The following is a 27299-nucleotide window of genomic DNA, read 5'->3' on the forward strand; positions in this document are numbered from 1 at the left end:
CCGAAAGAGAAAAGGAGCAAATTGGGTGCATCTGGAAAGAAGGGAATCTTCGTGGGCTATAGCGAAAATTCTAAGGGCTATAGAATCTATGTGGCTGGTCAAAGGGAAGTTGAGATAAGTCATGATGTCACCTTTGACGAAGATATGGCTCTTAGCAAGGTTGACAATCTTCCTATTCTAAGGAAAACTAAAGAAGCTGACACTAGGAAACCAGATGAGAAGGAAGATGAGACGATGCTCGATGTGGAATAAGCTATGGATCCCATTGATCCCCCTCCGCAAGAGCCTTCCTCTTCTAGGAAGAGACCCTCATGGCTTAGGGGGACACTTGATGATGCCGAAGGACATATTGCACCCAGAGGGACTTTTTGTGAAAGTAAGAAGCCAACCAGGTATTAGGGATACTTGACCATTATAAGCACCATCATTCAAAATGAGCCTTCATCGTTCGAAGAAACCGTGAAGCATCAAGTATGGAAGGATGCTGTGAATGAGGAATACGAGTCCATCATGATGTCTGGGATGTGGTCCCTAGACCCCAGGACAAAACAATTGTCAACTCGAAGTGGCTTTATAAAATAAAGCATGGAGTCGATGGGAGTGTTGAAAAGTATAAGGTTCGCTTTGTTGCTCGAGGCTTCTCTCAAAAGGAAGGTGTAGATAATGACAAGATATTTGCCCCTGTTGCTCGATACACTACCATCCGCTCGATCATAGTCCTTGCTGCTTCACAAGGATGGAACCTACATCAGATGGATGTCAAGACTGCATTCTTACATGGTTCGATTAAAGAGGAAGTCTATGTGGAACAACCCGAGGGGTTTGAGATTCATAATCGGGAATCTCACATATGCTAGTTGAAGAAAGCTCTCTATGGGCTGAAGCAAGCACCCCGAGCTTGGTATGAGAGGATCAATAAATACTTGATGAAGCTGAGATTCACTAGGAGTGAAGCCGATCCAAACCTTTACTTTAAGGTTGAGGATGATAAGCCTCTCATATTGGTGCTGTATTTTGATGACCTCTTCCTGACAGGTGTAGACCCTCTCATTCACAAATGTAAGAGGGAGTCGGCTTTCGAATTTGAGATGGACCTAAGACTGTGTTGACGGTGCTGGACCTGCCAACATTCAGGGGATCACCCTGGTATGAAGTCCCAACTAGACCTCACACCATTTGGTGTGGGAGTCCCATCCGGTATGATGGCCCGGTTGCCATAAGGATTTGCTTCAACTCTTGCTTGTTAGCACAGGAGAGTGGTCTGCTTTGTTTTTGAGAAGTGATGTTCATGTGCCTGGTGATTGCTAGTGTTACTTGTGTCAATGGTTCTTTCACTATAGAGGGGAAGGGTGAGAGTGAGTCCCAAGTCGGTTGGGAGGAAGCTCCAACTCTGCTAGGAACACACAACACAACAGGACGTGCACAACTTCCGGAGGAGCAGTCCACACGGATGCGGCAGTCACAACACACAAGGGAAGATAACACGTACAACACTCGGCGGATGAGTCCACACGAGTGCAACGGTTGTTACAACAAGTTTTATGTGAATGGTTTGTTTGGTGTTCAGGGAGGTAGCCACCACGGGCGAGACAACGTTAACAGCATATACAACACATTTTCATTAACAGATTATGTATTACAACAAGTGAAATAAGTTCAAGTGTTCAACACAAGTTAAAACAACATGCATTACAAGTGTTCAAGATTAGTCTTACAACAGTTACAATACATGTGTGAAAATGTGCTGGCCTGTTAGCAGGCTTCTGAATTAAGCGAAAGTTCCAAGACACATCGTTACACCATACATCACTAACCCTGTGCGCGGGGCATTGGAGCCACTACTTACTCAAAGAAAAGATTACAGACTCTCTTGGCTATGTGGGAGGAGCTGAGGTGAAAAGTCCTTTGCATGTACAAATGAGGGGGTATTTATAGCCAAGGGTGAAATTGACCCTTGTGGCTGTTCGACTACCCTCATGACTATTTGACTTCCATGACTTTTCGACTTTACATGACTCTTTGTACAACAAGTGGGTCTCTTGGACTTCCACGTTACATTACATTGATTAACAACATGGCCCATAGTAGAGATGTGGACGACATGACTCGTGACACGACTCGACATGACAGTGCTGGTACATTCGTGCTGGAGTGCATGTCGAGCTGCAGTGCTGCTGGGTGATGGATGTCTTCATGGTGTGTTACAGCTTCACCTCTGCATGGCAAAGTGCGCAGAGTCTTCGATGGTCGTTGGTTTGCTTGATGTTGCTTTGGCACGTTGCTTCTTGCTTGTATGTTGGAAGGCTTGACAGGCTCATCTGTTCGCGAAAGGTGCATGTTCGTTCGTTCGTCCGTCCGTGAGCACATCTTGCATGTTTGCTCGTCCGTCTGTCCACGAACACATCTTTGCATGATCATCCGTTCGCGAGCACATCTCTTTGCATGCATCGTTCGTTCGTCTGTTGGTGACCCTGTCCTTCTACATGTGCTCCCACCTGTCCTTCTACATGTGCTCCCTTCGTTCATCCCATTTGTCGTCGCGCCATGTTTGTTGGTGTACTTGTACCTGCAGTCACTCATGACGAGACAACATCAAATCCAAAAAACCTCCTAGTCTACCATGACACATGATCATTTTGGATGCAGGTGACCGGGAGAGGCAACAAGGTTGTGAGGCGGGATGGTGGCTCCGGGCACTGCTGATGAAAACTGCGCAAGAGTCACTGGGTGATGAAGAAAGGCAAACTGAGACGACAATGACTGTTCGCAAGGTCTGGCTCGGCTGGAAGGCAAAACTGCGCAAATTTTGAGAGGGACAGTTCGGGCTGTGGGAAGGCAAGGTAGACAAAATCTGCGCATTTTCCGGAACGAGCGGGCAGCGGGGCTTGATAGCAAAATTTGTGCAATTTATTGGAGGAACAGGTCGGGCTGTAGGGAGGATTGGCAGACAGGATTTGCGCAGTTTATTGGAGGAACTGGTCGGGAGCCTGGCAGCCAAAACTGTGAAATTCCTGGAGGGAACTGGCAACAGAAACTGTGCAATTCCTAAGGGGAACAGGTAGTCAACTGTCGGGAGCTTGGCAGCAAAAACTGCACAATTCCTGGAGGGAACTGTCAGTTCGCTGCTGGTAAGAGGAAATGCACAGATGCTGGGAGGCCGGCCTGCTGATCATCTTTGCACAATTTCTAAGCTAAGCTAACTGTTGGGCAGCAGAAGGCTTGCTCATGAAAACTGCGAAATTTTCTGGATGAGCATTCGGTCGACTATCGGGAGGACTGACTGGAAAAACTGCGCAATTTTTTGAGGGAGACAGGGACGGGCACTGGGTGACTGTCTGACTTGTATGCGCAATTTCCTCAGTCAGCAAAGTGGGCAAGTTCAGTAGCCTTTGCGCAAATTTTGAGGGGAGTCAATCCCGGGGTGGTTGCCGGGTCCAACTCTTTGGGTGGCTAACATTAAGGTTGATTGAATTGCTTGCGAGTAGCGCAAATTGAAAAGACCTGCTTGGTGCTTCTGCGCTGTTCTGGGTGAGAGTCAATCGAGTTGATGGCGGGGTGATGGTCTGGTTGTCAGAGGGGAGTCTGGTCGTCAGAACTTCAGCAAAATGACTAAGTGTGTGAACGAGTGAAAAATGCAAATGTGATCTTACAACACACACCCTCATGACTTGACGGTGAGACGACTCAAATCAACCAGACACACATGTTCAACATGACTGACCGACGGTGCAAGCGACAAGCGCAACACTCGTGATTGATCGTTGATCGACCGTGACGACGCTTGCGCGACAGTGAATGTGACTTCGTGTGAGTGTGACAGATGTTTTCATAGCGAACATAACATGTACACACGAAGTGAAGACCTTGAGCATGACCAGAACATGGTCGCAAGCAAGACATTGACATCAACATGCAAAAGCTTGGGTGGAATGAACAAGCAAGGTGGGTGCGAAGGCTCACACAAGCTCACGGAGTGAACCCGAGTGTATGCAACCATCAAGTGAAACTCTCAAGGGAGGCTCCGAATTTGGGTGCAGGCCAAAATTTTGGAGGGTGGTTGTAGCCTTTACAACAGACTAATGCACTATTTCCTAGGGCTGGAGGTTTGGCAGAAGCCAGGAGAAATTTTCCTATCTCAAGGAAAATACATGGTGAAGCTTTTGGAGAGATTTGGTATGGTGGACCGCAAGTTCGTGACTACACCGATGGAGCTTAACTTCAGGAAGTTATGCGGTAGTGCTGTCGGACTTGCTCTGGGAAATGCTTCCGAGTTTCGTCAACTCATAGGAGCATTGATGTTCTTGGTGAACTCCGTCTAGATATATTTTTTGCAGTCAACACGTTGAGCCAATATATGGTTGAGCCTCATCATTCACATTGGATTGGTGCAAAGAATCTTCTGAGATATCTTCGGGGCACAATCACCCATGGGTTGAGATACACTGCTGGAGATGTGAGGCTACATGGATATTCCGATGCTGATTGGGCAGGCAGTTTGGTGGATCGAAAGAGCACTTCCTAGTGTTGTTTTTCCTTGGGTTTTGCCTCAATATCATGGATGAGTAGGAAGCAAAAGTCGGCGGCTTTGAGCACCGCTGAGGCAGAGTACATTGTTGCGAGTATGACCTCTTGTGAGGATGTTTGATTTAGGAAGCTCTTCAGTGAGCTGTTTGGACATACGCTGTATGCTACCGTGATCTTATGCGACAACCAGAGTGGGATTCGTTTTTCAGAGAATCCCATATTTCATGATCGCTCCAAGCACATCGATATCAGGTACCACTTTATCCGGGATATGGTACAACGAGGAGCAATAAGGCTCCATCATATTGGGACAAATGAGCAGGTCGTCGACATTCTGACGAAGCCCCTGGGAAAGGTCAAATTCTTGACTTTCCAAGAACGACTAGGAGTTGTTGAGAGACCCTCTTATGAGGGTCCTGTATGATGCATACATTGAGCTCTGGGAGCTCCAGGGGGCTTGGGGTACTTCTTGGAGCGACAAGCGACCATAGGGTGACTCACCCTCCCCTAGTGGTGCGCTGTGTACAGGGTGAATGGTTCAACCTTCCCTTGTGATACCCTGTGGCGACATGTGGGCAGGATGAGTGGTTCATCTTTCTCTTGCCGAGACATCCTACCCATGCAGTATATGGGACTCATGAGAAATACTTCTCATCTGGCCAATGAGTAGGGAAATGAGGATAGGGACCATAGTAGTATCGATGGATGCATCGTGTATCTATCATACTCCCTATGCTAGGATGACATTGATCTGGGATCAATTGGAACTGACTTCAGGTCAGTAAGAGTGATATAACTCACTCTCTTTTGGAACTGATCTGGGATCAGTAAGACTGGTATGACACACTCTCTTCATTGGGACTGACTTCGGGTCAGTAAGAGTGCTATTGGACACTCTCTTTATCTGGGACTGACTTTGGGTGAGTGGAGGATGGTATGATACATTCTCGATCATTTCTTCTTCTTCATAGTTCAACAGAGAAGAGTAGAGCAGAGTCGAGCAGTGCAAGGCAGTGCATTTGATGGCAGAGATAGTACTGACAAACAGATGGATTAGCAGATGGAGTTCTCCCTAGTTGAGAGGGAGTGTTAAAATTGGCAACTAGGGCCAAACTCCATGTGGGTCATCTTATTTATGGCAGCTGATATTTTTCTTGGATTCCTCTCGTCGAGAGGTGTAGGATTGATCTAACGATCATCTGATTCCGACATGTATTCATGGAGATATGAATTTATTTGTATTTCTTGACAATTTGTCAAGGTCGGCTAGCATGTAAAATAGTGTTGCACACCCCCAACTAAACCTCAACGTGGGATATAAATAGAGGAGACCTTGAGGCATTAGAGCACTCATCTCATCCTCTCATCTCTTCCTTGTCTCTTGGGTATACGAAGGAAGGAGGACGCAGATCTCTTGGGCAACATTGAAGGAGGACGCAAATCTCTAGGGCAGCATTGGAGGAGGACGCAGTTAGGGCAGAGGAGGACGCAGTTAGGGCAACAAGGACGCAGGAAGGTGCAACAAGTGGTTTAGGCTTGCGTTGACCAGCGTATTGCCTCCTTTGACTGCGGCTTTGTATGGGCAGCCTCTCCTAGGCTAGACGAAGTGCTAGACAAGTCTGCGTTGACTGTTTGAGGGCACATTTATGACAATGTTGACTGGTTAGGGCTGGCTGCAGTTTGTTGTAGCATTCATTGCTGATTTGACCATCATACTTTGACTGTTTTGGGCTGCCATTAATGCTATTGGAGACCAAGTTCTCCTAGGTTGTCTTGGAGACATTTTGGGAGCTGATTGATCACCTTTGCTACTGCTGTTCAAAGGATTCATAACTACTGTTGTAAATCATAGATTTGTGATATTGTACTATCTCTCTCTGCTGAATTATTGAAGAATATAGAAGAATTGATCAAAGGGTTTCCCCGCATTGGGGTTTGTCCCTGGCTAGCACCACATCTTGTGTCTCTTGTCTTGGCTTGTCTTCTGTTGATTTCATTTATGTTCTATCAACATTTTACTTGTATGTTAATGTGATTGCTATACTGAGAATTGACATTGGGCTCATGAGAAGAATTGAAGTAAATTTCTCTAAGCATAGAACATACCATAATTTAACACCGATGCATATATCAACCATCATGGGGTATCACAAGGGAAGGTGAATCACTCACCCTGTACACAATGCACCACTAGGGGAAGGTGAACCACTCACCCTAAAGTTGCTTATAGCTCCAAGAAGTACCCCAAGCCCCCCCGGAGCTCCCAGAGCTCAATGTCCAACTCAAACGGGACGCTCATAAGAGGGTCTCTCCATGATTCCAAGTCGTTCATGGTAGGTTAAGAATTTGACCTTCGGTAGGGGCTTTGTAAGAATATCTGTGACCTGTTCATCAGTCCCAATGTGATGGAGCCTTATTGCTCCCTGTTAGACCATATCCCAGATTAAGTTGTATCTGATATCAATATGCTTGGTGCGGTAATGAAACACGAGATTCTTAGAAAGAAGAATCCCACTTTGGTTGTCGCCATAGATCACGGTGGTATCCAGCACATGCCCAAACAACTCACTAAAGAGCTTGCTCAACCAAACAGCCTCACAAGAGTCCATACTAGTAGCAATATATTTGGCCTCGACGATGCTCAAAGCAACCAATTTCTACTTCCTGCTCATCCAGGATATTGAAGCAAAACCTAGTGAGAAGCAACATCTTGATGTGCCCTTATGATCCACCACACTGCTAGCCCAGTCAACATTAAAATAACCATGGAGCATCAAATTCCCTGCAGTGTATCTCAGTGCATAGGTGATTGTGGCTCGGAGATATCTCAAGAAATACTTGGCAGCAATCCAATGTATGTGATGAGGTTAGACCATAAATTGACTCAATGTATTCACTACAAAGCATATGTTTGGACAAGAGTTCACCAAGAACATCAGGGCCCCCATGAGTTGACGATACTCAGAAGGATTTCCCAAATCGGGCCCAACAACACTTCCGCATAACTTCTTGAAGTTAAGTTCCATCGGAGTAGTCATGGACTTACAATCCACCATCCCAAATCTTTCAAGTAGCTTCACAATGTATTTTCCTTGGGAAAGGAAAATCTCACCTGGCTTTTGCCAGACCTCCAAGCCTAGGAAGTAGTGCATCAATCCTAGGTCCTTCATCTCGAATTCGAAAGCCAACTCCCTCTTGCATTGATAAATAAGAGGGTCTGCACCTGTCAGAAAGAGATCATCCACATAAAGTACCAAGATGAGAGGTCTATCATTTTCAACCTTAAAGTAAAGGTTTGGATTAGTTGACTTCTTGTAAATCACAACTTCATTAGATAGCTGTCGATCCTCTCATACCAAGCCCGGGGAGCTTGCTTCAACCCATAGAGGGCTTTTTTCAACCTTCATACACGTGTCTCCTGATCTTGAACTTCAAACCCCTCGGGTTGTTCAACATAGACTTCCTCCTTAAGTGAGCCATGCAAGAAGGCGGCCTTGACATCCATTTGATGTAATTTCCATCCTTGTGAGGCAACAAGGGCAATGATCGAACAAATGGTGGTATATTAGGCAACTAGTGCAAATATCTCATCATAGTCCACTCCTTCCTTTTGAGAGAAGCTTCGAGCAACAAACCCGACCTTGAACTTTTCAGCACTTCCATCAACTCTATGCTTGATCGTGTAGAGCCATTTCGAGGTGACAACAGATTTGTCCTTGGGTCTAGTGACCACATCCCAGACATCATTCTTCATAATTGACTCATACTCTTCGTTCATAGCATCCTTCCAAACTTGGTGCTTTACAACTTCTTCGAATGTGCAAGGCTTTGTTTGAACAATGGTGCTCATGGCAGCTAAGTACCCTTGGTACCTATTCGACTTCTTACTTTCACGAAATGTCCCCCTTGGTGCAATATGTCTCTCGGCATCTTTGAGAATGTCCCTAAGCCATGAGGGTTTCCTTTTTCGAGGAGGAGGGCTCATGGGGAGGTGGATCAATGGGATCCATTGGTCCTTCAGCATCGGACATCGGCTCATCCTGCGGTTCCCCATGTTTTCCTGTATCTGCTCTTTTGTCCTTCCTTGGAATAGGAAGGTTCTTAATTTTCCCAAGGGAAGCATCTTCATTGAAGGTGACAACATGACTTATCTCCACTTCTCTTTGACTAGGCACATAGATTCTATATGATTTTGAAGTTTCACTGTAGCCCACAAATGTTCCTTTCTTCCCAGATGCATCCAATTTGCTTCTATTTCCTTTCGGCACATGAAAATACATGGGGCTACCAAAAATTCTAAATTGAGAAACATCAGGTTTCTCACCGGTGAAAACTTCTTCAGGAGTTTTGGACTACAGTGCTTGATGTGGGCATCTATTTTGAACATACACGACAATGCTAGCAGTTTCTCCCCATAGGAACTTCGGAAGTCCTTGATCATGAAGCATGGCACAAGTGGCTTCTATAATAGAACGATTCTTCCTTTCAACAACACCATTTTGCTGAGGAGTATATGCAGTAGTAGTCTCCCTCTTAATGCCAACTTCTCTACAATAGTCATTGAATTCATTTGATTCATATTCGGTTCCATTATCGGTTCTCAATATTTTGATCTTCTTCCTTGTTTGATTTTCGACCAAGGCTTTGAAAGAGCAGAACCATGAAAACACTTCGTCCTTCTTCTTCAAGAAATAAATTCAAGTATTGCGAGAGAAGTCATCCACAAAAATAACATAATATAAATATCCTCCCAAAGATGTCAAGGGCAACATACTAGAGTAATCAGAATGAACCCATTGCAAAATGTCGGTAGTCTTGCTATCACTTGAGGGGAATGGCCCCTTGTATGTTTTCCTTCGGCACATCCCTGACAAACACCTTCATGTTCTACTTTAAATTCGGGCATACCTGTCACCATCTTCCTTGCATCGAGTAGGGATTTATATTGAAGATGAGCAAATCTCCAGTGCCATAATTCGGATTGAAGAGATGTGTCGCAAGACATATCTCCCAATGGACTTCCTCCAACTTGATATAGGTTATCAACCTTAAATCCAAGAGTAAATGCTTCTTTGAAATTTCTTTTCCAAACACGTACCTTTCCATCAATGAATTCCACCATGAATCCTTTGTCCTCCATCGCCGAGATAGATACCAACTTCTTCTTTAGATCAGGTACATAAAGTACTTGTAGATGAATGGTGTTACCTTGATTTAGTTGAAGAGTAACATTCTCAACTCCTTTCACGGGATAGGGGGAATTGTCTCCAAGAATGATTTCCAAATTTGTATCCTTTTCTATCAGATTTGAAAGAGCCTCCTTATACCTAGTGAAGTGCATTGATGCACCACTATCAATAAACCAATTTCCGAAGGTATCCAAAGGAGAGGCAGTAAAGAGGGTAGATATAAGATAAAATTCTTTTTGCGTGTCAATTACAACATTAGATTCATCATACTTGGAGTTTCTTGATCTTTTGGGAGGTCGACCATTTCCATGATGAATAGCGGGAGCGTTCCTTTTTCCTTTGAACCTGCCATTCCTTTGATTGTTGTTGCCCCTGAAATTGTTGCAGTTGTTGTTGTCATCATCCCGAGGTGTATCCCTTTTATTAGGACACTCTGTAGCATAGTGGCCAAACCTGTTACAAATGAAGCATCTACACTTTCTTCCATCTTTGAATCCCGGTCTTCCTTGACATTGCTTCTTTGAACTTGCATTGTTCTTTTTTTTTAGCATGAATGGAGAATGTAGTAGGATCATTCCTATTTGAAGGCATGTCTCTCTCTATCATCCTTGTTTCTTCTTGATTACATCTAGTCAACAATTCATCAAAACCTGGAATCTGGTCATTGTCGAGGATAGTAGTATTGAACACATTCCATTCACGAGGGAGACCTCCAAGGGCAATGAGAGTGAGCTCCCTGTCAGCTACAACTTCTCCAATAGATAGAAGATCATTTTTGATTTCGATAATCCTCATCAAGTAGGATTGATATCTTTTCCTCTTCCCTTCTTTATGTCCTTCAACTTGTGCTTGAGAAAGAGGACTTGGTTTGCATTGCTAGCTTTAAACATGCTAACCAACTTGTCATACATCTCCTTAGAGGTGCCGAGATTGGAGATGTAAGCAACTAAATGTTCGTGAATAGAATCCCTGATGATCTTCTTGGCTTTGATCTCACCTTTCTTGTACTTTGTCTTAGCGATAGCGGGTGCATTTGAAGGAGGTTCAACAATCTTTCGCTACACATAGTCCATAGTATCATGCTCCTCCAAAGTCAAGTCAACAAACATCTTCCATGCATGATAATCAAACTTATCATTGAGCTTGTCATTAGATTTGAAGTAAGATGAGGGGGCCATTGAATCTTGTCCTTGTCCAACAAATCTAAGTGATTGCTTCACTCTTGCTTGGGCTTTGTCTTCACCTCAACTCCGATACAACGTTAATTTTAGATAGTAAATGCAGATAGAACATAAACAATAAGCAGAAGAGAAGCCAAGACAAGAGGACACGATATTTGGCGGATGCTAGAGAAAAACTCCAATGTGGGGAAACCCTTTGATCAAATCTTCTTATTATTCTTCAAAAGTTTAGCACAGAGAGAGAGTACATCATACAAAATTTACTTGCCCAATCACTATAAAATAGTCCAGTCAAATTGTAGTCAACAGGATGCCCCAACTAGAAAGTCAATGCTGGTCAAACCAACAAAAAGTCTCCTCCAAATTAGCTCGGTCAGACCCAGTCAACTTGACCTCTAAAGACAATCCAAATCAGCCCAAAACAGTCTTGAAATTCTCAGTCAATGTAGGTCAACATTGCAGTCAAAGTTGTTGTAGTCAACGTTGGTCAACCTGCCCAAAAAGTCTCGGTATCTGTGCCAAAATATGCGGCCTACCCAAACAGAGATTCTCCCACAAAAATCTCAGTCAAATGAAGTCAAACAATGCCCAATCACTGTTAGTCAAAGCTGGCTACAACTCGGTCAAAGCAGAGAACATAAATGCCTAGTCAAACCTTCGCACATGTGGAGAAGAACAGGTTGCCTGTGATTTGTACGACTCAATCAGATGGAGAGAGAGAATGGAATGTTGAGTTGTGAATGTTCAAATGAGGAAAACGCCTCTTCTATTTATACACAACGTTGAGGGTGAAGAGACACGTCTGTTGGGCTTCATGAGCCTACATTAGACTTCCGACCGACCTTGACAATTTGTCCATAGAAGAAATAAATCCATAATTCCATTTCTACTTGTCAGAATGAGATTATCTTTAGATCAATGTTGAAAATATTGACAATATATTGTCGATATTCGGAAATATCGACGATATATCGCCGATATTCGGAAATATCACAATATTTTCGGGGAGCCGAAATATCGTGATATTTTCTCTCCCTGAGAATATCGCGATATTTTTGAGATATCGCCAATATCCCGCGAAAATATCGTGCGGCGATAAGAAAAATCGGTGGTCCAGCTGGGCCGCGCCTAGAAAAGGGAAAATTCGATTTTTTTTTGCTCATTTCGATTTTCTGAGTGTTGGAGAAGGAAGGGGAGAGCGTTGTGGTAGTTGTTAAGGAGGAATTGATGATCGAGGAGCCATTATCACCACCAACTACAAATCTTTTATCGATAAAAGATTGAAGAACAATGAGACAAACTTCATTTCTTCCATTAATAGGTATGTTCTTAAAAACCCCTATGTTCATGATTTTTTTCATAGATTTAGGGTTATTCTTGCTTGCCTCTTTGCCTACCAACATTTTTTTTTGTTCCATTTGCTATGATTTTCATGCCGATGAGCCAATGCAAAGGTTTTCTCCATATTTGGACAACAAGCTTCATTTCTTTTTTCAACTTTCTTATGCACCCTCTTATTGCCATTTTTCATTCACATTGCAAATATTGTAGTATTTTTATTTTATTTTTTAAATGAGGTCGTTATTACGTATTATTTTTTGCATTGGGGGGTTTAATGCCAATTTTTTGTTTTTTTGGTGGCCTAGGTTTGAATTAGTTCACTACAAATATGCCAAAGGCCTTGGACCCATTTTGGGAGTATGGGGAGCTTGATGGTGGGACAAATCGGGCATATCTATCATGCCAATTGTGTGGGACCAAGATGTCAGGAGGGGTTATGCGACTGAAATACTATCTGGCTAGACTCCCTGAACATGATGTAATGCCTTGTACAGTTTCTAGTGCAGAAGTTATACAAAAAGCTCTTGAAGCAATTGATGAAAAAACAGAAAGGTCGCTGCACGGGAGAGGGCACTGGTCTCAGATAGATAGCTACTAGTTTTATTTGTTTTGCTACATATAAGTTTATAACTCATGATGATGAGATACTTTTATATATGTGATGTTATTTTGTATTGGTTCTCCACATTTGAGTCCTTGATTGGACAATTATCAGGGATTAGCAGGATTTGGTATCGCCTTTGATGTATCATTTTTATTTTACATCCACTACATCATATATATCAGTGCTTTCTTCATACTTATGTGCCAATGTGTTTATTTCATGTTGTTATTGCTTTATATGTTTAAAAATATGAAAAAAATGAATATATTATGCATTTTTTATGTTTGCCGATATTTGGCGATATTTTCGCCAATATTGCTGATAAGATGTTTTATGGACCCTCGCCGATATTTTGCTGATACCAATATTATGAACACTGCTTTAGATCAATCCTGCACCTCTCGGAAAGAGGAATCCAATAAAAATATCATTTCCATCATATGAGCTGTCCAAGATGGAGTTTGGCCCTAGTTGCCAATTTTAACAGTGTAGCCAACCAGGTGGACTCCATCCCCTCGCACATAACCCAGCCCATAATCCACTGTCCCCTGCAAGTATCTCAACACATGTTTTGCTGCAATCCAATGCACTCTCTTAGGCTTCACCTGATATTGGCTGAGAGTGTTAACATCAAAACACAAGTCTGGCCTAGTGTTGACCAGATACATTAAGGAACCAATGAGCTGACTATACAAAGTGGGGTCCACCAACTCTCCCTCAGAAGTGCTCAGCTTCTTCAAGTTGGTGATCGTCGGTGTAGCCATAGGCCTGCAACCCTCCATCCCGAATCTCCTCAGAATATCAACTGCATACTTTCCCTGCTCCCATCCTCCTACCACACCTCCATCTCAAAAAATAGTTCATCAGTCCAAGGTCTTTCATCTCATACTCTGAAGCAAGAGCTTGCTTGCAGGTAACTATTAGTCTCTCCTCTCTTGTCATGAACAAGTCATCTACGTACAATACAAGAATGAGGGTCTCTCCTCCAATACAAATCTAATACATGTTTGGATCTGCCTCACTCTTTTCAAAACCAATCTGTTGCAAGTAAGTATCTATCTGTGAATACCAAGCTCTTGGAGCTTGCTTCAATTCAGACTCCATACAGTGCCTTCTTCAATCGGCACACATGAGACTCTCTCCCATGAATCTCAAAGCTATGTGGCTGCTCAATGTACACCTCCTCCTGTAGAAGCTCATTCAGAAATGCGGTCTTCACATCCATATGGTGTATCTTCCACCCCATCTCTGCTGCAATGGAGATTACTACTCTTAAATAAATGTATCTAGCAACGTGTGCGAATGTATTATCATAATCAACTCCCTCCACCTGTGAGAATCCTCTCACCACAAATCTCGCCTTGTATTTCTGTTTGCTGCCATCTGCAGCATACTTGATCTTATACAGCCACCTGGAAGTCACATCTGACTTCCCCTCAGGTCTCGGTACCATCTCCGAAACGTCGCCCCTCATGATGGAAGCATACTCTTCCACCATGGCATCTCTCCAGACCTGCTGATCTATTGCCTCCTCATATGAAGAAGGCTCTGCCTCTTGAATGCTGCTCACCATAGCCAAATAACTGCAGAACCTCTTTGGTGGTTTACTCTCCCTGACAGCGCTCCTGGGACTCCCCACTGACTCCTTAGCTTCTTTCAAGAGCTCCTGCAGCCTCTTGAATTTCTTCCTCAGTGGAGTGGCATAATCCTGCTCGTCCTCCTCATCTACCAAAGGTGTAGACGGAGATTATATACTCGAAGACTGTACACCAGTGCTCTGAGACGCTGAATTAGGTGTGCCAGTACCCTGTGAACTGACACTCTGGGATCCAGTGACAACTGAAATTGGTGTAGAAAAAGTGTCATATGAACTCGTACCTCCTGAACTCTGTGGCCCTGTGGTCTGGGGAATCTGTATCTGAGGTCCCTGCTGCTCTCCCTCCAAAGATCTCCGAAAGGCTCTATCCTCCTCAAATCTCACATTTATACTGCTTGGTAGACACCAAATATTCATGCTGTTTTGGAGCTTCTGTATTTCTGTATGAATTGTTGGGTTATGTGGCATTTTTGGTCAAAGTGTTCAGTGAAATGTCCCAATTTAGAGTTGATGTAAAATGACTGTTTTGTTTTCAGGATATTTAATTCTCACTTATTTTTCCGTCATGCAGTTTTTAATGGCGAGTCTTAGAACTGCAGGGTATCCTTCAGCTATTCATTTGCAGGAGACCAAACAACAAATTGGGTTGGCAGTCCAGAACTCAACTTACCTGCAAACCTCTGCCACAAAAAATAATAGGCTTTTTTGTGTATCAAACAAACACAATATTTTAGGAGACAGGACAACTGGCCTATACTACATGGACTGCCGGGCATCAGTTTCACCTGCAACCCCTGTGACAGATGAAAAACCAATGACTGGAGATTCATTCATTCGTCCCCACTTAAGGGAGTTGGCTGCTTACCAACCTATATTGCCTTTTGAGGTATGGTTTTTAAAATTTCTCATTTCAAATAGAACCTTTGCTAGATGTTCAGTCAGTTACAATTGAAGCTTATTGAAAATTTGCGGCGTTTTATCTTTGGAAACCTTTTAGGAGATTATGGGATGACAGAGTCAACAGGTCAATTTCAAATGTGTTTTTACAAGTTTGGGTTGGGGTGAGAGGCAGAAGAGATAGCAATAGATGAGCAGATGCTTCGCACAATTACAATTGTGTACCTTCATGGACTGTATTTCCACTTATACTGGTTTTGCATTTCCAATTCTCCATTGCTCCTTGAGTTCTGATGTATTTGTAACTTACTTTTTGCAGGTATTGTCTGCGCGGCTTGGAAGAAAACCTCAAGACATAATTAAACTGGATGCAAATGAAAATCCATATGGCCCACCACCAGAGGCAAGTGGTTGTATTGTTTAAGCATAATGTTTGATCTTGATTCTGGAATCTGGAGTCGTATTAGATGGTGGTTTTAATTCATACTTAAGAAATGTAGAGAATTAATACAAGGGTCAATGCAGTAGAAATTTGGGAACTGCATCTAAAATAGGGTTTGTGGTATTATGGAAGTGACGAAGGTTGAAGGTCTAGGCCCTTTAGGCATTATGTTGTATGAAAGCCAGTAGGAAGTTCCATATTCATAGCAATATCTAGGGTTTTTTTGTGTGTTCACAGGAGAGAGAGAGAGAGAGAGAGAGAGAGAGAGAGAGGGGACAGAGACTTTGATTCAGTACATTGAATGGAGAATGGGGCCTCAACATTTTTGGTGTATTTACAGTGTACACTCAATTTGATATTTTATTCGGAAATTTGGTGGTGATTGATTGGAATAAATTTAGTCAAGAGCCTTTCCTGCTATTTCCGAACTTCAAATTCCAATCTGTAGAAATCAGTGCACTACTCTGTAGGCTGTTTCATGTAAACTCAGGATTTTGATTGGAATAAATTTAGTCAAGAGCCTTTTCTGCTATTTCCCAACTTCAAATTCCAATCTGTAGAAATCAGTGCACTACTCTGTAGGCTGTTTCATGTAAACTCAGGATTCCAGATTTGAACTCGTGACTTATAGATTTCATGGTAGTTTAATCTAGTTGATGTTGTTATCCAATTCCTTGGAGATATTCTTCACTGGAAATGTTAGTTTAAGGTTATCTTAGTGGTAAACTTGTAATCTTTGTTGGTTGCAGGTTATGGAAGCATTGGGGAATATTGAGTTTCCTTATATATATCCTGATCCACAGAGTCGGCGCTTACGAGCTGCACTTGCTGAGGATTCAGGTCTTGATGCATCTTATTTACTTGCAGGATGTGGAGCAGATGAACTTATCGATCTCATCATGCGGTATATACCCATGTTTTTTTGCCCTTATTCATTTAAATTGCAAATTCATGTTTTAAACTATAACTATGAACACTCCCAAGTTTTTAACAATGTCTTATATGCTGCAGGTGTGTGCTTGATCCCGGTGACAAGATTATTGATTGCCCACCCACATTTACTATGTATGAGTTTGATGCCTGTGTGAATGGGGCAACTGTGATAAAGGGTAACGAATAACAGTTAGCTTTATGTTAGAAAGAATCAAGGAAAACTTGTTTATATATAAATTTTGATCTTACTTATGCAGGTTGTAGCCTGGTGGGCTAGCTTGAGTGGTTGAGTGCTTTAAGCTTTATGCAGGATGTCTCGGGGTCGTTCCCTTGGGCTGGCTGCTGGTTTTGGATGCCTCAGTTGACGTCCCTACCGCGTCAGATGCTGTAATCAGTGGAGTGGTGCATGGGGGTTTCCACATGAGGTTTTCCTTGGGAAAAATTATATAGGCAGCTTCTCAAACGCAAGAAATTCAGTGTTAACATAGGGCATAACTTCTAACCAATGACTGTCCAAAACCCCACCCATAACCCTGTACATACTTTTAAAAAATGTTAAGAACCTGATAAAACTCCTACTAAGTCACCACCCATCTGCTGCTAAAGGTATCCCTTGATCAAAGATGCTAAAGGGTTAGATGCTTCAGGATATTCTGATTTTATTTCTGTCATAGCAGTGCCGAGGAAGAGGATATGATTTAGCTTTGTATATGACCTTTCACTTTGATTTTATCTTTTGAAAATATATTTCTGTTCATATAAGATACAGTTAAAAGAAAGGTCACTACACATCGCGCAAAAGCTCCTATGAGATACTGGTTTCAACCTTAACTTTGGGAGCCTACAACTCTTCTGAGTGCAGAACATGGCTTTTGCAAATTTTCCTTTCCTCTTGATTCTCTTCTATCAACATGGGGAATTCTTTCCAACAATACAACAAAGTCTCTCTGCATCTCTCTTTGCTTTTCATGCACAGCTTTCATTCCATGCGTGATTGCTATTGCCTTTGTTTTGAGCCTGTCGATCTTCATTAGCAATTTATCTAATCCCTTTTCTTGTTTATCTGTACATATATGTTGAGTCAAGGCCATTACCCTGAGCTATTGCTGCAACTTGGAAATGTAGGTTTATGCTCCAAGCTTGATGGTGTTGTGGAGATGCACTGAACACCATGCATGTTCTTAGACTCCGTTGCAACACCTGTTAGAATTTATTCAGTGTCACGCCTCATCTCTTTTTGGCCAAAAAAGCACGTTCCTTTACATCCTGGAATGGTAAGGATACTTCTGCTCATATTTCATATTTTGAATTTTCCCTGATTGCCGTTTCTTTCTCTGGTCTCCAGGCTGCACTTGCAGCGGGTTCTTCCTATTTGGCCTCTTTTCATACTGCACAAATTCTCCATAATTTTGCTCCTCCAAGGTCTGCACAACAGATAATGGACTTTGAAGAGTTTGCAATCCATAATTCACCAAATATCTCATGGAAATTAAAAAACGTTGAGTTTCATTGCCCTCTTTAAGAATCATCACCAATGATTTTGAATAAAGTTTAAATACAAGTTAGAAAAAAAAAAATGAATGGCTCACTGGTTATGCTTAATGTCTTTATTACTCTGCTATCAATCTTAGTGTCCAATCAGGATCCCTTGTTCCATCCTGTGAAGCTGAGTTTTTTAACTATCCGACAAGTTATGCAATATGATCCCAATGTGATTCTATTTGACTGGTGTGAAGAATGAAGTAATGCAATTGCTTTCATCATCTAATCTAAATTGTTTATTTCCTGTCAACCAATTCTTTGCCATTAATTTATAGTTGACTTTTATTCATCCAGGATTAACGGATTATTCATATTTGCATTTCATGCTAAAGTCCTCAATCAAGGCTGTAAGTTCAGCTTCATTGCCAATAAAATAGGTAAGATTTTTTCTTCCTCTGTCACACATAATTGTTCCTTGTTAGGATATTCCGACACATAGGAAATAGTTAAGTACAACTTGGTCTAGTATAGAGTTAGGTAAAGTGTGTTTCTTTACCTTGTACATTTTGTAACTTACAATCCGACGGTCACGATATGTAGTGATCCGACGGTTCATTCTCTTCTCGGTATTACCGACATTTGATCCGTGGCTTGACACCCGATTGGTCCATGATTTCTATTTAAAGCGCATGGAGGGTCATTTGTAGGGTAATCCGTCTATGAGAGAAGCATATGTAAATTTTCATTCTTTTATTAATAAATTGCCTGAAGTGGCCGCGTTGGCTCAGGCCGTGGACTGTTTCTCTCTTTGAGGGTTTTAACCACGTCAAAAACACTAGTGTATTGATCTGCGATTTGGTTGTGAGCGGTGTCCTTTGGTGTTCTCTCTGAGGAACTTACCCTGTAAATTCCTACATGGTATCAGAGCTATTTGAGGGCCGCGTCCGTTGGTGATCCAAATCTGAAGCCGGTAGAACTGCATCCGACTGTTATTTCCCAGATCTACTGTTTCTGATTACTTTCGGGCCAAGAGGATTGCTCTATTGTGTTGGGAGCATCTGTTCCAGTGAGGAACCCCTTTCGTTTCACGCGAAAAGGTTTCCGGTAGCCCTAGCTGCGTCATTTTTAAGATCTGGAGGTATTTAGTGTTTATTTGCAGTTTACAGTTATTTTCTCTCTGTTTATTTCGGTTTCGGTTTATTTAGCCTTTTTTATTACCGGATCTATACCTTTCATTTCTGCGTATGCTCCTTGCCCTGCGACTCTGTGCGATCTGGGCAAATCAGAAACAGAAAGGAATGATTTTTCTCATGCGTATGCTCTTTTCCACTGTGCGTTAGTGTGATCTCGGAAAATCAGAAACATTGAGGAAAATATTTAGTTTCTGGCTAAAGCTAACTTTGAGCCGTAAGGTTCATTTTTGAAAATATTTAGTTTTTCGGCTAAAGCTAACTTCGAGCCGCAAGGTTCGTTTTTTTTTTTTTTGTATGTCCGTGTTGGGTTTTGTGTTTTTTGTTTTGTAGGGAAAAAGAGCTTTCTCAAAGCAAGCACGCAACCCAAAGCAGCAACCCCCCCTCTCTCTCTCAAATTTTTTGTATAGCTCAATTGGTTCAAAGCTATTTTAAGAGAGTAGAGGTCTTGGGTTCAAATCTCCTTTTTGTGAGGGCGGATTTTTCATTTCCGCACATTCCCGCACTTCGTCGGCATCTTCAACAACTTTTTTTCAAAAAGCCATAACTTCTTCATCCGGAAGCCGTTTTTTTTAAACCAGCCTAATTTTTCGAGATCTATCCATTGGAACACTTAGTTTCAGCATCTTTAGCTTCAGTTTCCGTTGAAATGGAAAGTCAATACCAAGTTACCCTTGATAGCACCAACTACTTCCAATGGTTGTCCTACATTGAGGATTTACTTAGAAGTAAAGGTCTCTACAGAATAGCCTCAGGCCAAGAAAAGAAACCGAAGGATGAAGATAAGGCTGCTAAATGGGAAAATAGGCAAGATCAAGCACGTGGATTGATAGGGATGTCTATTTCTCCAGATCTTAAATTCCATATTGCAGAACTTGATACTCCTAATGAAGCAATGAAACAAATCAATAAAGTTTTTGGGATTAAAAATGAACTTAGAGCCCATCAACTTGAAAATGAGTTGCTTACATTGGACCCTAATAATTTTTCTTGCATTGAAGATTTCTTGTCCAAGTTCAAGACCCTTAGATATCTCTTGGAAGGTGTTAAGGTTAAGAAAGAAGATAGTAACCTTATCTATTCCATTCTTACTAAGTTGGGACCAGCCTACTCTGTGTTTGTTTCCACCTTCCATTCTACAAGAGAAGCCTTCATTTCTCAAGGAACAGACTACAAGTCCCCTTCTTTTGACTCTTTTTGTGATTCTTTAATAAGAGAACAAGAAAAACTCTTACACCATGGTCTTCTTAATCTTGGAAACTCTTCCAAGAAAGCGTTAGCCGCCCAGCAGCAACCAAATTCAAAGAATCCTAAGTCATATCCTAAAAGAAATGGTCCTAAACCAAACAAGGGTGCTAAGCAATCTCAGCCTCAAAATGAAAAATCATTTCAACAAAATGATAAGACAAATAAAAACAAATGGAAGAAGACTGATAGACATTGCAACTTTTGTAATCGAGATGGCCACTTAGAATCCAAATGCTTTAAGAAGATGGAAGCCTTGGAAGCAGCGATGAAGAAACATAACATCCATTTGGAGCATTCTTCACCTTCAACTTCATCTTTAGGAATGGCACTTTCTGCATGTGGTTGTCAATCATCTCGATTTGGTTATGCATTAAATGTATCTTCTTCTTCTCATTCTCATGAGTGGCTCATTGATTCTGGAGCTTCTTATCACATGGCCAAAAACAAAGCCATGTTTTCTTCTTTAAATGATTGTAACACCAAAAATATATATGTTGGTGATGATAGATCTCTTAATGTTGTAGGGACTGGAACTGTTCATCTAGACAATGGTCAATTTAATGATGTATTATGCGTTCCAACCTTATCCTGCAACCTTCTATCTGTATATCAGATAACTCATTCAGGTGAAGGTAAAATCGTTGAATTTTCACCTCATGATGTTGTAATCAAGGACCTAAGAGATCCTAAACAGATTTTAGCTACTGGCATTGCTGATGATTCTACAAGGTTGTATAAGTTTCACAACTTTGGGTCATCAAATCTTCCCTCAGTATTTGTTGCTCATAACGATGAAGTGAGCAAACTTTGGCATGAGCGATTTGGTCACTTAAACTATCGCTCCCTTCAGCATCTATGTAAAGAAAATATGGTGACAGGTCTTCCTATGGTATCTTGCAGAGATGGTGTTTGTTCCGAATGTGTACTCGGAAAACATCATCGGGACAGTTTTGAAAAACGTGCCTCTTGGCACGCCTCAGCCCCTTTACAGCTTGTGCATAGTGATTTATGTGGTTCACTTCCAGTTGTTTCATTCTCTCGCTGCAAGTATTTCTTAACTTTCATTGATGATTTCTCCAGACGCACTTGGGTATACTTCTTAAAACTCAAGAGTGAAGTATTTAACACATTTTTGGCCTTCAAGGCCTTTGTTGAAAAAAAATCTGGACATCAAATTCTTAAGCTAAGATCTGATAATGGCGGAGAATATGTTAAAAACACATTCATCAACTTTTGCACTGAGAATGGAATTCAAATGCAACATATTGTTCCATATACTCCACAACAAAATGGTGTAGCTGAAAGGAAGAATCACACCTTAAAGGAAATGGCTAATTGTATGCTACAATCTAAAGGACTTGGTCTTAGTTTTTGGGCAGAAGCAATTAACTGTGCAAATTACATAATAAATTGCACTCCTACTAAGGCTTTAAAGAATATCACTCCAGAAGAAGCATGGAGCTCAATCAAACCAGATGTAAGTCACTTTCGTGTTTTTGGAAGTGAAGCGTGGGCCCATATTCTAGATGAAAAGCATAAAGCTTTAGAACCTAAGAGTGAAAAATGTACTTTTGTTGGATATTCAGAAGATGTTAAAGGCTATAGACTTATTCCATTTAAGTCCAAAAATGTTATCATTAGAAGAGATGTAAAATTTGATGAAAATATATCGGCTTGCGAGCCTAGTCCGACGGATGTGCCACCTCTCCCTATCTCTTCTACTTTTGAAAACATTTCTTCTTCAGATGATGAAAGTGAGGATGACAATCCTCCCCCACCATCTCAGGATCCTCTTTCAGTGCCTCAGCTTCCAAAATGGGTTCGTGCTACTCGAGATGCAGCAGGTGATCTTGACGGTGATCCTACAGATTAGCGACGCACACGTTCTCAGTTTGACAGAGCCTCTTCTTTACTGGCTCAAACTCTAGTAAATTATGATCCTGACACCTTTGCAGAACCTTCAGGCCATCCAGATTGGGAAGCAGCTATGAATGAAGAATATCATTCATTGTTGGCAAATGATACATGGGATCTTGTTCCTCTACCAAAGGGACGAAAACTTGTTAGATGCAAATGGGTTTACAGAACCAAGTATGGACCAGATGGGAAAGTTGATAAACATAAAGCTCGTCTTGTTGCTAAAGGTTTTTCACAGGTTGAAGGCATTGACTACACTGAAACCTTCTCCCCTGTTGCCAAAATGAACTCTATCCGCCTTGTTCTTTCCCTTGCTGCCTCGTTCAAATGGGAAGTCCATCAGATGGATGTTAAATCCGCCTTCTTGCATGGGGACTTGCATGAAGAAATCTATATGGAACAACCTATTGGCTTTATACAAACAGACTCCAGCCTTGTATGTCGGCGTAAGAAATCTCTTTATGGTCTCAAGCAAGCTCCTCGAGCTTGGTATGCCAAAATGGATAACTTTCTTTTAGAATCTGTCTTTTCTAGGTGTCATTCTGACAATACTGTCTACACCAAGAAAGTGGGCAAGTCTCTTATCATTCTTGTTCTTTATGTTGATGATCTTATCCTGACTGGTAGTGATCCCAACCTTATAAACCATGTGAAGTCTAGCCTTAAAAGGAAGTTTGAAATGACAGACTTAGGACACTTACATTATTTTCTCGGTCTTCAAGTCTTGCAATCCAAGGAAGGTATTTCCCTTTCTCAGTCCAAGTATGCCTGTGATATTCTACGCCACTTTCACATGGAAGACTGTAAGCCAGCCCCTTCTCCCTTTCAGTCTGGAGTCAAACTTTCAGTCACTTGTACTTCTCCTGAAGTTGATGCTACCTTATACCGTCAACTTGTAGGAGAACTTTTGTATCTAACCCATACTCGTCTTGACCTTTCCTTTGCTGTTGGCCTTGTTGCTCGGTTTATGCAAAACCCACGTGAAAGTCATTGGAAAGCAGCTAAAAGAATACTTCGTTATGTTCGAGGTACAGTTCAGTTTGGGATTCATTACAGTGCCGAAGCAGCTCCTCTATTGGTTGGTTTCACTGATTCTGATTGGGCTGGTGAACCTGATGATCGGAAGTCTACTGCCGGTTATGTCTTCACTCTTGGTTCAGGACCTATTACATGGGCTTGCAAGAAACAAGGTGCCATTTCTCTCTCATCAGCAGAAGTAGAGTATCGTGGTGCCGTAGAAGCTAGTAAGGAAGCCTTGTGGCTTCGTTAGATCCTGTCAGAGTTTGGCTTTCAGCAGCAACATCCGACTACACTTTGGTGTGATAATCAAAGTGCCATTCAACTATGCAAAGATCCAGTCCAACATCAGCGCAGCGAACACATTGAACTGTACATGCACTTCATCAGAAAGCTCATTCACGACCATGTTCTTGAAGTGCAATATTGTTCAACAGATGATCAAGTTGCAGACATCTTCACAAAGGCTCTCACAGAGGCGAAGTTCACTAAACTTCGATTTATGGTTGGAGTTCAGGAAGTTGTCACTAAGGGGGGATAGGCTCTAGTGCCTCCTTCCTTCTATTGTGTCATATTTGTAAATCCTTCAATCCTATCCCAAGTTGTTCTTAAGGGGGGATGTTAGGATATTCCGACACATAGGAAATAGTTAAGTACAACTTGGTCTAGTATAGAGTTAGGTAAAGTGTGTTTCTTTACCTTGTACATTTTGTAACTTACAATCCGACATTCACGATATGTAGTGATCCGACGGTTCATTCTCTCCTCGGTATTACCGACACTTGATCCGTGGCTTGACACTCGATTGGTCCATGATTTCTATTTAAAGCGCATGGAGGGTCATTTGTAGGGTAATCCGTCTATGAGAGAAGCATATGTAAATTTTCATTTTTTTATTAATAAATTGCCTGAAGTGGCCGCGTTGGCTCAGGCCGTGGACTGTTTCCCTCTTTGAGGGTTTTAACCACGTCAAAAATACTGGTGTATTGATCTGCGATCTGGTTGTGAGCGGTGTCCTTTGGTGTTCTGTCTGAGGAACTTACCCTGTAAATTCCTACATTCCTCTCTCCCCAGCTTTGCCTGGATTACCTATGGATGCCTTGTTGAATTTCAAACAAATCAAACAGTTTGGAATCAGATACTGGTTGAGGCTCAAGCATCTTCCTATAATGGTCATTTATCTCATGCCTTTCAACAATGAACTTATGAACTGCTAGCAAGCAGTTATCAAAGCTTTAACTTCTATTTTTGCTGAATCTGCATTTGTAGTTTTCAAAGTGCTATAAAAGTGGAGAAAATAATTGAAATGATAATAGTGTGGATGTTTGTTTAATGTGCCTATGTAATTTTTTTTCTTTAAGTGCTACAATACTCGAGACAGAGAGCTTATCCTCTGCTAATTGTATTAGCTACCTATTCTCTTGTTTGACACTTTTTTCATTTTTGCAGTTCCAAGACTAGCTTATTTCCATTTGGATGTTTCTGGTATTATTCAAACCGTGAAGAAAGAGAAGCCAAAATGCATCTTCTTAACTTCTCCAAACAATCCAGATGGCAGGTTTTGTTCTACAGAATATTATTGATAAGTTGTCTTTGATTTTTTATTTTCAACTTATGGTTTATTGGATCTTAGAATACTACTCTTCTCAGTACTTGTTAGCAATTTATACGTTAAAATGTAAGGTTTTTAAAAGAGATTTGGATCCTTTGTGAAACATTCATGGTTGATATTATTCTTTGTATGTCTTTTGACTGTTGGCTAGCATTATTAATGATGAGGACCTTCTGGCGATTCTTCGCCTACCAATCTTGGTCGTGCTGGATGAAGCATACATTGAATTTTCAGGAAAAGAATCCAGGATGGCCTGGGTGAAAGAACATGAGAATCTGATTGTTTTGCGGACATTCAGCAAAAGAGCAGGTAATCAAGTCTTTCCCGGTTATGTGGCCTTTTTTTTTGAATTAAAGCTTACTTTAAAGTTGACTCTATTTATTGGCAAAAGTATGCACATGCTTTAATACAAAACATGGGTGGATCACCATTGCTCACTAGCGGAGCACAAATCTCAAAAATAAGGGCTGGCTTAAGCCAAAATACCCCTCATCATAAAGTCTCAGTCATAGACATATGAAAAATAAAATTGTAGGGTCAATGCTTGATACAGATAACTATCCTATGACCCATACAGCCAGGATGGAGCTGTTTCTGGAGACTTTGCTCCATCCAGTTGCCAAAGGATCAACATCAATAATCATAGTGGCCCACCCATTAGTGAGTGGCTCTGGGTGATTGGGCCCCTTTGAGATAGCAATTGCCAGTGGGAAACTGTTTGTCATGTCAGGGGTTTCCAATAGATAGATTGTGTGCATGCTCGGAACTTGTCATCTAGTCTTGTGACAAGCCCTATTGGGGTTTAACCCAATGGAGCCAGGTTGAGAAGCTGATCCCTGCCAAACAGGCCAAGAGGTTTTGGAGGCACTCTGCTCATAAAATGTTGGGCCTCATGCCAATATTCAAGAATTTGCTCGTAGATGCTCCATCTTCGGCTGTACTTTGCAGTCTGTATAATAATCTGAAATAGCAACCTTGCACACATTGGAGCTGCATCAAACCAAGAGAATTGATGTGATGATACCACAACATTAAACAAAGCACCATTTCAGGTTTTCAGATTCAAAAGAGGGCTTCAGTTTGAAAGAGCATCTAAGCATCCTGAAATTCAATGGCCCATTGCAAACGATCACCTAGCAAGGTAGCCTGCCAAGTCAAAGAAGTAGGCAAATATTGTTGATAGACAGAGTCTACATGGGTCCATACATCTTGAGCAAAGAAATAGAACCAAAAAAGGCATTTCAAGGTTTCTGCATGTCCACATGCAGGACAGTGTGGGTTTTGCACTTGTGTTAATTTTCTAAAACCCAGCTAACTAATCTGTGAATTTTAACCAAGCAAAGAACGAAAATCTGAACTTTAACTTTTAACCCACAAATATGCTGAGTTTTCTAACTTGCATGCAGCGGAAAACAAAAGGAATAGATGAAGACAAGCACACCATAAAAACAGTGCACAATAAATTTACCCAGGAAACCCCAATCTGGGGAAAACTTGCAATCTTGGTGTTTTATTGTTCAGCTCAACAAAATCTGCTTAAGGAAAAGATTACATTCAAGAGGGAAAACTTCCCTTTCTCTCTTTGCAAACCCTCTACGCAACTATCTGCGCACTACAAACATGCTCAACCTCTTTTCTGCGCACTGGTACGGACTCACACTGTCTGTACGACCTCCTCTGCGCAATTATCTCGGCCCCTGGAGAGGTGTGCGAATGGCTGGAAGTGATCCTGGATGAATCAACCTTCTTTCTCTGCCTCTTTCACATTGATCTGAAACCCTAGAGCTGCGCTGAAATCTTCTCTCTCTCACTGAGTTGAACACCAAGATGTCTTGTGCATAATGAACAAGTTCTACACCCTTTTTCCCTCTTAGAATTCAACTTGGGCCCACTACTGCCATGAATGGCTGAGATTAGATCTCCTTAGACAACTGAGATCGATCTAATTTTTGACTATAGGAATATTAAAATTTTCCTAAGTCAAAAACAAATTGAAAATTTATATGTCTTTTGCCTTTTATCTTATACATCATGCTCTTGTACTTTGAGCCCTGAGCAGTTAATTAAAGAAAATTCATAAATGGCAAAAGACATATAAAGAAGGGTGGAAAAATCAAGACCGGGG

General features: G+C 41.7%; 1 protein-coding gene across 3 annotated transcripts in view; it reads left to right on the forward strand.

Annotated features, from left to right (window-relative positions):
• The window catches only part of LOC149146402 (histidinol-phosphate aminotransferase, chloroplastic-like), a 151207-nt gene that overhangs the window by 63051 nt on the left and 60857 nt on the right, over positions 1-27299 (forward strand). For 2 of the 3 annotated variants that reach the window (XM_089453392.1, XM_089453390.1), the window contains exons 2-7: positions 15008-15322; positions 15653-15736; positions 16525-16679; positions 16787-16884; positions 25012-25120; positions 25326-25483. In XM_089453392.1, the coding sequence (XP_089309518.1) occupies positions 15014-15322; positions 15653-15736; positions 16525-16679; positions 16787-16884; positions 25012-25120; positions 25326-25483 (913 nt within the window). In that variant the 5' untranslated portion in view covers positions 15008-15013. The remainder of the gene's footprint in view (positions 1-15007; positions 15323-15652; positions 15737-16524; positions 16680-16786; positions 16885-25011; positions 25121-25325; positions 25484-27299) is intronic. The other variant, XM_089453391.1, reaches the window with a different exon arrangement.

Source organism: Pinus tabuliformis, chromosome X (genome assembly GCF_031772625.1).
Source record: "Pinus tabuliformis cultivar Carrire ecotype Pingquan chromosome X, CPIR1, whole genome shotgun sequence".
Taxonomy (NCBI): Eukaryota; Viridiplantae; Streptophyta; class Pinopsida; order Pinales; family Pinaceae; genus Pinus; species Pinus tabuliformis.